We start from the raw sequence: 14,941 nt of genomic DNA, 5'->3' as shown, positions 1-14,941 counted from the left end.
ATTGTTTTATCAACTTCACGACAGACTAGTTTCGAAAAGTGTAAACTTGGCGTTTATTTTTTAATCAGCCGTGTTGAGTCGATCTCCATGTGTTCTCCCATAGGGCGGGCCGCCTCCTGGAACCCTGAGTACCACGTGACTCGCGCCGCGCTGCTCTGTCGGCCATGTTGTCGGGGAAACACGCGGATCAAAGGATTGCGCTACTCTGCTCCGTAGGAGCTTTATAGTGCTCTAAGAGATGCGTGCCGCTGTTGAGCCTGTCTAGTGTGCTGGCTTCACTGAGCGACATAAATTATTTCTGGTAATGCGAGGAAGCTAATGTTTTATGAGCGCCGGTCACCTCTTTAACCTAAAAACAAGAACGGTGTTTAGCGTATGAATTACGGAAGGATGCGCGTTTTAATTCTGGAGCGAAACCGAAACTTACCTCCATTTTGCATTTAATTTTTGGACAGAGGTCTTCATTTCGGATTCTTTCGTGACTCAAGATGTGTCTCACATCGTAATTATTTACTTAGAAAAGTTGTTCGCGGAAACTTTATTTTGTGACATACTGTTCGATCCAGGATTCGTGGTTGTTGAAAAAGTCAGTGCTGATATCTGTGCGTTCTCGCTGACTTTTTCTCGCTCAGATAATTGCCATGGGAAATAATGACAATTATCCCAGCACAAGAATAAGAAAATAATTCAAATTTTTACAATATGTCCACGAAATGCCTAAACTAATAAACGTTGCTCTCACTGCAACAACCCAAGACGGAATCCGAGTCAGACAGCTGAAGTGTGTGTGTTTTCATAGCACCGCGTGACCGCGTAGGACTTCATATTACATCCAGCGTTTAACTGTTTGCTGTTTTTCGTTGCTGTTAACTGTTTTTCATATGCTAAAAAGAAAACAGAATTATACCTTTCTGGAAAGACTATTTTGGTTAAATAGAGTATTCTCGTGATCTTGGCGTTAATTAGAGGCATACATTGCCGCGATTTGTATTAATAATAATGATATTAAAATTCACATATTTGAATAAGTAATTCTTCAAGCTCTAATATAAATTGTTGTTTAGGATCTAATTTTAGACGCGCGAAGAAATATGACAATGAAAACTGTGCTAATTATCATCACTGGTTCCAATTGCTGCAATTTAATTACAAATAAAATAAAAATAGTCTAAAATCAATGAAAACATTCTAGCTAATGTGAGAAATCCATGTAAAATTACAATAATTGTGAGTAAAATATATTGTGCTATCAAGGTCGCGACTTTTGACAATCGGCGAAACGTCCAAAGTCGCCGCCAATATACTTCCAGACCAAATGCCCAAAAGTTAAAAAAAAGCTTTCTTTTAATTACTAGTTTTTTTTCATAACATTTAATTACTTTTGTATTTGCTCGCCGTCGCTTTGCCAATCTCAGCCTTTCCAGTTCGTAGGAACGCCTACCTGCTAGCACGTCTGCTCACTGCAGCACGTTTCGTTGGCGTTGGAAGCCGGTGAAACAGCAGCGAGTTTTAATATTGCGTATACGAGCGAACTCAAGCCCTGTGTGTTTGCGTTAGCTTTGCGCGTTCCACACTGCGCGTGCGCGGAGCCCGAAATCGCGGTCTTGGATGGCGCATGGCGATGAGGCGCACGCACAACGTGGGGCACGCAAGTCTAACGCAAACTCACACCGCTTGCGTTTGCTTCTATGCGCAATACTAAAACTCTCCAGTAAGGTACAATCCCATACCGGCTGCAGCACTACGTTGGAACAGTGAAGAGTGTTGTTTGCATTCGGAAACGACATTTCGCGAGCCATGATTGCGAGCAGTTCCGCCATGCCCGCTGAGCAGGAGAATCGGGGTTCTGGAGTTGCAATCGAAGTCCTGGAAGTAAAAACGAGTATAGTTTTTTCTCAATCGCATTCGCTGTCTCTTACTACTTTTTACTCCCGAATCTCTCGGAGATGTGCGTCAAATATTCACCGTTTTGGGCTCGCCAGAAGCACATTAGATAGTGGCTGGGGGTCTAAACCTAAGGATCAGATGTCAAAGGCTATAAAAATCTCGGCCGCAAGTTGTCACAGCGCTGAGTAAAGCGTGTTTCACATGCAGCGGTTTTGGCCCTAGAGCGGCGCGATTTCTGCCGCCGCGGCGCTCTGGCCAGCACCAGCGGTTGAGCGGCACGAGCGCCGCGACGGCAGAAATCGCTGTGCTCTGTGCAAACGGCAAAGGGCAGCCCAGGGGTTAGGGTGCCTGCATGTCTGTCTGTCTCAGGGTGAAGACATCCATTGTTGCCCTGAATGTGCCAGCGCGTGACGCTCTCGCGCACTCGGTGCGTGACTTGGGCGGTAAAATGGCGTCTATGCATTAGCCAAAGCTACGCGCTCGAGCTGAGTGACACCGGATTGCGCGCACTTCGAATTGCACAAGAAAACGATTGGGCGGAAAAATGGTTGAGATGTCACCACTCAAGCAAAAGCGCGCGTGTATATGAAGGCACTCTACCAGGGGTCAGAGCCGCCAGGGGTGAGGTGACAGCGCCCCCCGCGAATGTCGGCGGGAGGTGGCGATTGCCCCAATCGCATAGGCCGTAAGAGGAGGAAGAGAGCGCGCGCTTCGAGTCCGGCCGTGACCAGACCAAGCGCTCACGCCAGTAGCTTTGACAGCGTTCGGAGTATAAAGGGAACGGACGATCGTCTTGCATGCTTTCGCATTCACAACCCACAAGAAATGCTTCGGTCCACCTCGAGCTTTTTTTTCTTTTTTAGACACAACTACCACAGGTAATTGAAGTTGTGGGTTTATCAAAAGCACACACTCAATATTATGAAATAGAAGCAAAACAATACCAACTTTTTGTGGCTTCGAAAAAGCCGCAAATAGTAAGTGGATTGAAGAAACAAGTGTTGCACAGTCACGTGACTTCACAAGACGTCATTCAAAAAGCGCTCAGATGACCACCAGACAAGAGGGGAAGGGGCAGCTTCCCTCTTACCAGGATCTTTTGTGCTTCCAGGATTTGCACAAACGTCGCTATTCTCCCATATTACAGAGTAACCAGTCCCTCAAAATTCCTACAAAAGCAGTTTCCCTCTCCTCCTCTTACGTGGTGGTCAAGAATGCGATGTGACATCAGCGCAAGCCCCCCCCCCCCCCCCCCCCCCCCCCCCATGTATATATATTCTTCCTCCCTAGTCCAGTTACTATAGATAACAATCTTTACCTTTCATCGATGCGTCCGGAGGTGAGATGAGCACTGCTGAGACGTGTGAAGAGTGGTGATATTTCAACTTTTTTTTCAGGGGACCCGTTTCCTCCTCCCGACTTTGATTTAGAGCCAATTTTTTACGAAGGAATGGCCCCCATTAACCTTCTATGAATCGGGCATTACGAGACTGATTGACAACCTACCTTCTAACTCGTCCCCAGGCCCTGACAAAAGAACAGCGAAGCTTCTCAAACTTTGGAACATCTCCTCGTTTTTAAACAATGGCAAGACTCGGGCGAAATACCCGACGTCCGGAAGCATGCTCAAGCAGTTCCAAAGTGTGAAAGTGGTTCGAAAACCAATATCGTGACAAGTGCACCCACTAAACTCGTGGATAGAATTTTCAAACATAATGAACCACTGATGCACGCACAATTACTTCTTTGTAAACCAGCACGGTTTCCGAAGGTCTTACTCTGGAGAAACGCAGCTTTGAGTATACTAATGACATACATGAAGACCCGCACCGAAATCCGTTCATTGACAATACACGTTTTGGCAATGGAGTGGATTTGAACTAGTTTTTAACCGTACACAAAGCGTTAATTATATCGGCAAGATTCACCACCTGTCAAATCGGGTGCGCCTGAGCGAACCTTGCTCGGTCCGTTGCTGTTCCTCATACATGTAATTTGACTTGCCAACTTGTATTCGGTCCACAATTAGATTACATGCCGATGACTGCCTGATCTATCGGGAAATAGGCTGGATGACTGCGCACTTTTGCAGAATGACCAGACATGTCTCGAAACATGGTGTGAAGAGTGGCAGGTGAAAATTAATGTTTCCAAAACAAAATTTTTCAACTTCAATACCAAACATACAACAGTTCATTTTCATTGCGTCTATTGAAAATGTTCCTACATACAACTATCTTGGGGTCCATGTTGCCTCCAACTTTTCATAGGTGCCTTACAAAAATTACATTATTGCAAAGGCCAACAAAACCCACCGTTTGTCAAGGCGACACATCTACCTTACAACACGGGATGCAAAACTGGTTGCATATTCATCTCTCATTCGACCCAAGCTTGAGTATGCATCAGTCATCTGCATCACTCGTATCTAACCGTTAAGCTAGAAGCCATACAAAACCGAGCTACTCGCCCTTCATACTTCACAACTACACTTGCACGAGCATTACAGCACTGAAACAGCAACTTGAGCATTTTCTCTCAGACTATCGGAAGATGTCAGTTGGTCACCCTGCATGAGTTGCAATATCTCTAGACTGAATTAACAAGAGCAAATCACTTAAAAAAAAAGACAGGGCAGAGCACTTACTGTCAATAGAGAATGTACCATCGCTCGCCACCCAAGAAAGACTACTGCAGAACCACCAGCCACATCTTTAAAAGCTTTTAAGAAATATTGACAACCAATTTACACCAGACAACTACATTACATTTATATTGCAGCACTCGTGCTAATGATGTACAGCTGGGCCTCGCTATCATGGCAACGGCAAAGACTCCTCATTTAAGTGCGGAAGGGGGTAATTCACATTTTCCGAGAGATGTTTGTGTCACTAGTACAAATTGGTCAAAATTCGGGAGTCTCCTGGGAAATGCTGTACACTTGGCAGGTATGTTATACCCAGCCAAAAGTGCACCACTTCACTGCAACTCAAAAGTAACACGAGCCACAGAAAGAGGCGAATAAATGACATTTATTTCAAAATTAAGAAAAAAAAAAAAAAAAAACCTTTTGCCAGTTGATTTTTTGCATCGATGAACACACACAGGACACAATACGCTAGACCACAGAGATGAAAAAAAAAAAAAGAGAAATCTAGAGGGAAAAAAAAAAGGAGAATCACCAAACAGCATTCTCTGCACAGCACAGCCGGACAGCCCGCCGCACGCCACTGCTTACTGCAGGCCGGCCCCAGCTGCAGCCAGCCGCGCCTGTGGCGAGACTCGGTCAGCGCCCGTGTTCCCAGGAGAGCCCCCCTACTTACGCCCGTCAGCGGGAACAGCAACCGCAGCAGCACCCCAGCAACCGACACGACCGCCTCACTCGTCCAGGAGGAAGATGAATCCGCCGAAGGCAGCCCCCGCCCCACCCAAAAGGTACGGAACCCCAAATTCCCCGAGGGACTAACCAGCAGCATCTAGTCCTGCCATGGTAGATTAGCAGTCCCAAAGCGCCTCACTTCTGGAGACCCAGAATGAACTGCAGCCTCAACATTCACCCCTATCACTTCGATGGAGCCTTCTAAATACCCCATTTAAATCCCTAACAGCCCTTCCCAAAAGGGGTACCCATCAAACCCAGTTTTTTGATACCCAGAAAAGACTAAATCCCAGAGGGTCACCCTCGTTCTCTAAAAAGAGGTTCCCCCTCAACACCCCGGTTCTCCATACTTGCTGACTGCCCTAGAACCTATGCTTGACCCCCAGGATTAAGCCCCTCAAATTCACAGAACACTTTCCCCAGAGGTATACCCTTTTGAAGTGAACTGCAGCTGTTAGAGCAGGGTCAATCGGACATTGAAGCACCCATAAAAGGTGAAACGACTATCCAGCCTCCTTTCCCAAATACCCACATTTCCCTCAGTATTGAGACTACAGGGAAAAACTCTGGCCTAGCTTCCCTGATCTGGGGTAAACCACTGACATAGCTATCACCTTACGGGGGATGACATAGCTATCTGGGAGATGGCCTCGCTTTTCTGGGGGAAAACGCTCAGAAGGGAAGGGACATCAGCAGGACCGTCAGCAACACCTCTCCGCCCGAACACAGGCCGGCTGCAAACTGGGCACGGCTCAGCAACACCGCTTTCAAGGACAACCATCCGCCTTACCAACCCCTCAGCGCCTGCAGTCACAGACAGGGGGCAACACAACCACAGGGGAGGTCAGGCCACACCCTACCTGCATCAGACAGCCAACGACACAAGGAGAAACAGGGCTTCCCTTCGACACTGGTCGCTAATCAAAGGCGCCGTTTCTTCTTGTGTCCGTTGGCAAGACTCAAGTGTGCGAATGCGCGACCAGCACAACTCCCGGAAAGACCTTTGCGCAACATTTAAGCAGTACATCCTGTCTTCCTCCCAGGGGCTGTGCCAAGCGATCTTTGCAGCTCATAAAACAGAGCAGTGAGGGACTTCAGATTAGGATCATGCCTTCCCAAGCACAGGGACATCCCTCTCTCAAACAAGGGTGCTCTTAAAAACGCGCCCAAAGCTCGGCATGACTCTTCACACAACAAACAAGGCAGGCACGTTACAATGTGCCCACGAATTAACACCGACGGGAAGGGGTGGCTCAGTTTGTCAAGAACGATGGCACGGTGGCACATATCACGGGGAGATTGATACATAGTAGTGCTATTCGTTTACAATCCCTAGGCGTCCGGACTGTCTAGGCACACTACAAAAATGTGGCAAAGAAGGAGCATGGGGAAAATATCGAGCCACAGGAAACGAAGTGGTGGAACGGCAATGCCGACTTGAAACAATACAATGAGGTAAAGCAAGACTGAAAACTTTCAAATGAAAACAACTAAGGCGAAAAACAACAAAACAAAGGGAAGCAGGTACTTCAATTGTTCCTGGACATATTGTAACCCAGCAAAAGACGCAAAAAAAGATACTTTGTGAAGACGAATAAAGGAGCCCCTCACATGTCTGGGTTGGAGTCCTGAGAGGGCGACTTGGAGCGCGAGCGCTCCCGGGAAGCGCCAGGAGAGCCCCTGGCTCCTCCCCCGTTCTCGGCATCCCCGCCTCCTCCGGCAGACGGCGACCTTGCCCGACCGCCCTCCCCCTCCCCCCGGGGACTGCGAGAGCGCGACCTCGACGACCGACCGCCGTCCTTGCCCGCCCTTGGGCTGCGCGATCCGCTGCGTGCCTTCGCCTCCCCATTCACCGACCGGCTGCGGCTCCGGCCCCCTTTCGACTTGCTCTGGTTGCGGCTACGACTGCGGCTGCGCCCCGACTTGGAGCGGCTGCGGTCCTTGGACTTGGATCGGCTGCGTCCCTTCGACTTGGACCGGCTGCGCTCCTTGGACTTGCTCCGGGCCTTGGTCCGGCTGTGTCCCCTCGACTTGGATCGGCTGCGTCCCCTAGACTTGCTCCGACTGTGGCCCTTGGATCGGCTGTGGCCTCTGGACTTGGATCGGCTTCGGCCCTTGGACCGACTGTGGCCTCTGGACTTGCTTCGGCTGCGGTTCTTGGATCGGCTACGGCCCCTCGACTTGCTGCGGCTCCGGGGTTTCGACTCCCGGCGACGGGAACGGCTGCGGCTCCTCCGGGACTTGCTTCGACTGCGACTGCGGGTGCGCTTGCGGCCCTTTGAGCGGCTCCTGGAACGAGACCTGTCGGGAATAGACCGCAAGGTGTGTGAGTACCGAGAGGGCAACCACCACGGCAGCCAGAACAAGCTCTAGGCTGGAAGAAAGACCTAAGGTCATGCTGGTTCTATCATGCCACTCACTCCAGCCAACACTCAAAAGCAGGAACCCAGACTTACACCCGAGAAGACCTGGCCCCAATAAACATACACTAATTTCCTGAAAGGGATATTGCCGGTCCCAACCAAGCCCTCACCTTGTAACAAAACAAAATCCAATGCATACCTGTCTGCCAACAAGCCACCACCTGCCCAACTGATGCAAAGATATACTCTTTTTCACCCCAAGAACCTTAGGAAGAAAAGTCCTCATGGAGTTAGATAAGAAAATTAAGATCTATGCACCGCAATATCACATTAAATGGAGGTGTGCTATCTCTGGGAATGAAACAGCAAAACTCCATCTAACCACGTACCACGCGTTTAACCCGTTTCAGAACGTGATAGACACAAAATTTGCCACAAACTCCACTAAAAAAATATTGCAGACTGCAGATTTGTGTTTCATGGTGCAATTAACAAGTGGAAACCGGTTAAATGTGCGTGCCATAGAAACTGGCATTGTGTGTACAAATTGTGAACAAAAAATGCAAAAACTCAGTAAGAACTCGCATATCATGGGAATTGATATTAAGCGTGCAGAGTGCGGACAAAAATGAAGAAACCCGCTTGTCACATGCAACGGTACCGCAGGTCGTGCGGTTCTTGTCGGACGTTGCGTGATGTCAAACGGATGTCCGATGTCTGTTTTGAAATTTTTATGATATGTAAATTTACCCGGAAAAAACGGATGAGTGATCTCTGAGAGGAGGGCCCTTTGAGATTTTACAATAGGTGCATTTCAGATTAGATGTCATTCTACCAAGACATTTCAAATGCACAAAAACACTGCTTGTTCCTTCGACAACCAAATCTTGTAGGAACTACTTTGCACAGCGTATAAATAACACAATTTCTTTTTTCTTGAGGTGAAATCGAGTATAGGTGATGCACATCCTAAACCACATCATCTTGCCAGCCCAACATGCAGGTAACATTGACTTGGCCAACACACTCACAGCACAGGGGGGTTACAAACTTGCACACAAACACAGACGCTCACAACCAAGGGCAAAGTATGCAAACAGGGTGTCCACCACAGTCGCTGAATTTTTTTTAGTTAAATACCTACACTGATTTAACGGAGCAAAGGTACTAAAAAAGTCCACAGTACTGCCCCAAACACTCTGTGCAGTGGTCAGCACCAGCCCAGACGAAGTGGGACGTGGGTCACAGTACGCCCAAAACCGCAGGCTTAAGCACACATACGTCCAAGGGAATCTAGAGATCTCCCCCTCCCCATAGTTTGCTTCACTTCAAGCGAACTCCAGATTTCAAGCACGGTGCACAGACGACACACCATAGTCACTGAGAGAACGGCGGTGTTTTAGTTGTCCCACCTCCAGCCTTGCACGCGCAGCCAATTTACGGTGGAAGGCAACAACCGTATGCCAGGGGCATCCAAAAGGCATCCTCGCAGCTTCTGCTTGCACTCAAGTGAAATCGAGTACAGACGTTCGCAATGCAGGCTACGCTGAGTCCCCTTCCCGGGGCTAGACACCCTGGCAAAACAAAGTGGGAGGGAGTGGGTGGGCAGAGGCTTCTCGCGGATGGGGTGCGAGGGGGGAACACCAGAGAGGAGGGCTCGGCCAGAGAGCGCCCACCTAGAAGCGGACTTGCGGTGCTTCCTCTCCCTGGAGCGGCTCCGGGACCGGCGTCTGGATCGGGACCTCGATCGAGTGCGACTCCTCCTGCCCGTGGTAGACACCTCCCACCGGTTAGCAGACGCGTCCGTCGCAAGCGGCCCACCCGCTACCAAAGCCAAGCCAAGCCAAGCCCCCCCCCGCCCCCCCCCCCTTGGCAGACCCTCTCCCAAACTCTGAGCAGTCGGGGACAGGTTAAGAACCCAGTCTCCACTCCGTCTGCCTTCAACGCTCGGTACATGGAGGTAGGAAGAAGGAGGCGACACCGGCTCGAGCCAGCTAAGCGAAAAAAAAGCGAGCAGGAAGCAAAGGCTGCAGTCAGTGGGACGAAAAAAAAAAAAAAGCTGTTTACAATTCCCTGTGATGCCGGATTAGAGCACAGCTCTTGAGGAGGATGATGGAAGTGTACTGAAGGATAAGTATGACTCCTTGAGGTCATGTGACCTCACGGGGGCGGGGGGTCACGTCACCTCGCGGTTACATAGAAGCCGCTCAGGTCGGAAACAGGCCCCTAAGAGCTGCCCTCTAAAAAGCTCTTTGCACCAGATCTGCACCTCTTTCCACCTAAGAGTCTCATCTCCCTCGGTTTCAGCTCTAGTGGCGTCAAGTTGACGCCAGAAGCTTCCTACCTCCATGGTTCAGTCACACGCGCAGCGAAAGGCCGGCAGAAGGTGCCGAGCACGCTTTGGAGACTGAGCTTCTAATGAATTCTGAGCCTGCCAAACTAGTGGCGAGTTTGTGCGGACTCGTACGCCTCCTTTCTAGTCTCGGTGTCATTATTCCCAATCTTTTGTGGCGCAGTGTAATCAAAGAACAAATATGAGTCAAGCAACCTTTTCCCACACTGATGGCAAAAAGAATGCAGAATCTTAGAGGGCAGCCACTTCTTTATGTCAGCAGCAGACAGTGATCTGCCATTGTGCCATTCATTCATAGTCATTGACAGCACGAGAACAGCAGGGAGCTTCTCGAGATGTTCCGCTTCCTATCTCTCGTAACGCTTGGGCATTTCATGAGATCCGAGCATGAAGGGAGGAAGCTTCTGGAGGCCACATGACGTCACCAGACGAGAAGTCGGGGAACGTGGAGCCCCCTTCCTCACTGAACGCAACCTCTACTTCTAACTGGCTTGAGCCTGTATGTCGTCTCCTCTTTCTCCTACCTTCGTAGAATCAAGCACGGACGTGCAGCCGGGCACCACGAAAGGCAGTCATGCCAGGCATCCTAAACAAACGCCTTTCTAATAACGACAGGGACTACTGCTATTGATTATCCGAGGCTGCCATATTGTGGGCAAATACCCCGAGCATGCACTGCAACGAGTGCTGCTCAGTCTTCCAGGCATACTTGGGTCAAAATGCATTCAACACAAGTGCCACGTCACTGCTCGGACCCAAAAAACCCTTCCAAAATTGTGAAATGATGCACAGCAACCATTCATTGGTCTCACTGATTCTGGCATGAAGCCCATGATTGGTTCCTTCCGAGTTTGTGGCGAGCACCGACGCATCACTCGAGTGGAATATGTTTCAATTTGCACACCAACAGAGCGTGTTCAAATTGCGCTAAAAAGCTGCGGGAACTGAATAACGACTCTCATGTGATAAGAATATGTAATATGCTTGCAAACTGTGGACAAAAATGCAGTGACCCGCTCCGAGCCTGCTTCTCACGTGAAACGGTAGCACAGATTGCCCGGTTCCTGCCGGATATTGTGTGATGTCCGACAGTAATTTTTATGCTACGGATATTTAGCCAGAACCCTTTCTGAAATGATGCACAGATTCTGCGCAGCCGCCATTCATTGCTCTCACCACTTCCGGCGTGAAGCCCGCCATTGGTTGAGTTTCCGCCGAGCACCGATGCATCAATCCCTTGTGCGGAATGCATATCAGTCCGAATGCTGACGAAGCGCTCGTGTCCGAGTGCTTACAGTGCACGACCAACTAATGGCACCCGCACCTCACCTATGTATCATTTCGAAAAGGGCCTAATGCACGCCAGGTGCAGGAGGTGACGTCCAATATATTTGAGCTGGAAGTGTCGCTCGGAGTATGTTCTGTACAACTAAGAACAAACGTTGCCGATGAACGGCGCTGAATTAAATGGTGTGATACAATTCTGCGGCGCCCCCGTTATACTGAACCAGGGATGGGCAGTATTTCAAATACAAGTATTTGAAATATGTATTTCAAATACTTTGTGTATTTTGCATTTAATTACAAATTGGGTAATGTATTTGACATGCATATTTAAATACTAAAACAAGGGTATTTCAAATACAATTGTAATTAAATACATATTTGTGGGCGAAAATACACCTCTCAAACTTATTGTCACTGTCCAGAGCAGGAAGAAAACAACGTCCTGCATCGAATGCAGTGTCTCTCAAGCATAAGCGTTTAGTGACGAAATCGACGTTCACAGGCAGACTGGTTAAATAACTGCCTATGACAACTTGTGATTCTTTCCAGCCTGATTTCCATCTACATTTTTGCCTGGAACATTCTAAATTCGTGGGTCGTCCAGATTTTCGTAGCTGGTGCGAGCTGCAACAATAACAAAATTCTGTAGCTAGTGCTGTGCGTCTTTGTCGTCTCGGTTCTTTGTTGGTCTATACCAAAATGTAATCGACAAAAAAGCTGCTTGAAGCTCGGAACTTTTTTCGCTTATTACGTCCAAGCTGATTACATTTTTTGTGATTATATTTCTATTACGTTACTCGCACATTAACTCCCGAGTGTGCGATGCAAATTTAAAATGAGATACCCAGAAACCCGTTGCAGGTGCCCTAAAGTCGCTGACGCAAATTTTGAGGAATGTATTTGGAAAAGTATTTGGAGGAGAACAAATACATTCGGTCGTATTTTTATCTTGTTCTAAAATGCTTTTTTGAAAATTTAATTAACTTGTAATTAAATACTTTTGACGAAGTATTTTGTATTTGTATTTCCATACATATTTGCATGTATTTTGCCCATCCCTGTACCGAACCAATATAAATATTATTATTATTCATATAAACACCAGAAAGGCACTTGGTTTCGAAGTAGACCAGTTTTGCCTTTGGCGCTCGCAGCGCGCCTGATACGGCAGCGGCGAACAAAGGTACCATGGTGTTGGAAATAATGCGTCACACAAAATCCATTGTTCTGGCCCGAACCCCCCCCAGTGGGGTGAAGCTCTCGGCTACTTCCGTCCCGCCGCGTATACTTATGACGTTTGTCCGGTCCGGCGAACTGCTTCCGATTGCCGCGCTCCCAGCGGCTGTTGGCACTTGTTATTTTATTTTAAATAAAATTGATTCATATATTTAATGATGCGAAATAAAAGTGAAGTTGTTTTGAAGGTGTGAATGGCTTTGAAGCTTGTTATTGTAACTTTCTCTTTCACTCTTTCAACGTGTCTGGGCGCGCTTTTTTCTCTCTCTCCGAACCCACGCCTCGCGCCTCGAGATGCGCTGGCCGCTGGCGCCGGGAAGTCGGTGGACCGTTAGAACGCGCGAGGGACGCGAGCCGGCGAGTTGTTTCGCTTCTGGGAGTGCGTCGCGGCGTGAGATTCGTCCAGCGTTCGTGCGCGCGCGGCTATCTTTTCTTTTTCGTGGGAACTTGTTGTTGGTGTAATGTGATCAAGCATGGATTTTCGTCATCAACACACCACCTGATGTGCCAAGTGGGGAAGCAATGACTGCCGAAAGCCGGGACATCAATGGTTTCGAGTTTGAATGGACGTGCGGTACGCTCTTTTGGTCGTCTCTTGCTTAAAGTTTCTGATTAGATGTTTGCAACAAAACCTAACTGTCGCAGTGGTAGTGAGTATTAATTGTTTGATTTTGGCAATAGCTACAATGGTTTCCAATCACAAAACCAAATCCTATCATTGTTCAGGATTGCTCTTCACTCGCCGCGAGAAATATGTCATTGTCAAATTACTGGAGACTTCTGTGTAGACTTTGTCATATCAAGATCGAGCACATATGCTCACTTTAAAAGATGGCAAACTTTTTGCTGTGAGCTGTTTATTTGGCACTGTTGTCAGCGATTCACGCGTCTGTTCGCGAGGAGTGAAAATATGAGCCTAAATATTTTTCGATTACTGTAACTGAGGATGAGCGATAGAGCGATCCGCTCTGGTTTCCCGTTTCGTTTAGCAGTGACTCACTCCTAAAATTAAGTGATAATGTTAAAAACGAATGGGCAGGTTCTCGATGAAGACTCAATACCAAAGAGCTGAGCTGTATTCTTGGTACTCATTGCTTAGTTTCCTTCGTCGCACGTAACCTTAACGTTTTATCCTGTTTTGTTGTTCAGTTCTTTGTTTCTCGTCTGCAAAACAGTGAGAGATTTCGTCTGTATTTTCTACTGTCTGCTGAATAAAAATGAACGTAAAAGGACGAGCATTGCATATTTTTTGTGTATGTGTCACTTTCGTTGCTTTGCTAGGTTTCTGCTGCTTTGCTGCTGGTCTCGCTTTTCAGTGCTGGCTTGTGTGTGTTTCAACGCACATTAACCAGCATTGAAATGCGAAAACCAGCCGCAAAGCAGCAGAAGCCTAGCAAAGCAACGCGCAAACCGGGCTAAAAAAAAAAAAAAAAGAGCTACAATATATATATTTTTAACTCTAGGTGGCGCAAGCTACCGCCCATCCATCCAAGCACAATGGCGCTGCCGTGCAGTTTCGGTTTTGGTTTCGCTGTGCCGCCATGTTGATTTTAGTACAGCCACCAGATACCAGGGGATTCAAATGGCGCTGCGGCCTCCCAGGGTTTTCCAATTTGCGTTCCATGGGCGGTATAGGAAGTTGCACTCCTCTGCCCCCCCCCCCAAAAAAAATTACCATCCGAGATGGAAAGGCGGTGGTAGATCGGCCGTGAACTCACCGTGATCGCCTTCTGCTCCTCGACCGCGATCTGGAGCGAGACCGGCGACTGGACGATCCGCCGCCGCTGTAGCGGCTTCCCCGGGACGACTGGCGGTAGGGGTCGGTAGGCCTACCGTAGCGCGCCATTTGCACGCGGAGCTCGCGGCCGTCCAAGATGTAACCGTCCAGGGCGTCCATGGCGTCTTCGCCGTCCCGCTTGTCGTAGAATCGCACGAAAGCGAAGCCTCGGCTGTCCCTCGTGTAGGGGTGACGCGGAATGTAGACGTCGCCAACATCTCCGTACTTCTCGAAGACGCGTTTCAGGTCCTCCGGCGTGGTGCGGTACGTTAGGTTATCTACCTTCAGGGAGGTCATCCCATCGATGGTAGGCGGGCCGCGGCCGTAACTCATCTTGGCGAAAGCGGGAGGCGACGACCGGCCTCGTCAACGTCTCGATCCGTCCTCTGGAGCGCGCTCGAACGACGACGCTGCTTCTCACGAACAATGAACGCAACTCGCACGTTGAAATGGCGGCTGCGTACTCTCGATCACGGTGCTCTCGATACTCTCCAACGAAGCGATTCTAGGCTGCGCTATCACGTGACTCAGTTTAATACTTTATTATAGGTATTGTATATTTAATATAACTGCTGTAACCATAGATACATTATTAACTGATAAATATAAGTACCACTGATCTCTATGGTTTGCTGGGCGCTGGGCTGTGCTTCAAAAAA

The 14,941-nt window shown here is 48.5% G+C and overlaps 1 protein-coding gene across 3 annotated transcripts; it reads right to left on the bottom strand.

The window, feature by feature from the left end:
- Nucleotides 1-4,897: 4,897 nt before the first annotated feature.
- LOC8024445 (serine/arginine-rich splicing factor 2) lies at nt 4,898-14,778 on the bottom strand. Of its 3 annotated transcripts, XM_042294586.1 has the most exons (4): nt 14,224-14,777; nt 9,306-9,392; nt 6,878-7,567; nt 4,898-6,070 (listed from the first exon to the last, which is right to left on the bottom strand). In XM_042294586.1, exons 1-4 carry the CDS (start codon nt 14,613-14,615, stop codon nt 6,064-6,066), a joined length of 1,176 nt encoding a protein of 391 aa, XP_042150520.1. In that variant the 5' UTR covers nt 14,616-14,777; the 3' UTR covers nt 4,898-6,063. The 3 variants fall into 3 exon arrangements, with proteins under 3 accessions (XP_042150520.1, XP_042150521.1, XP_029823051.3); XM_042294587.1 differs by having other exon boundaries at nt 4,898-7,567; nt 14,224-14,778; XM_029967191.4 differs by lacking the exon at nt 9,306-9,392.
- Between the last annotated feature and the right edge of the window lie 163 nt (nt 14,779-14,941).

This window comes from Ixodes scapularis, unplaced genomic scaffold (assembly GCF_016920785.2).
Source record: "Ixodes scapularis isolate PalLabHiFi unplaced genomic scaffold, ASM1692078v2 PGA_scaffold6__148_contigs__length_123643588, whole genome shotgun sequence".
NCBI classification, from domain to species: Eukaryota; Metazoa; Arthropoda; class Arachnida; order Ixodida; family Ixodidae; genus Ixodes; species Ixodes scapularis.
This window is presented reverse-complemented; position numbering and strand designations above follow the sequence as displayed.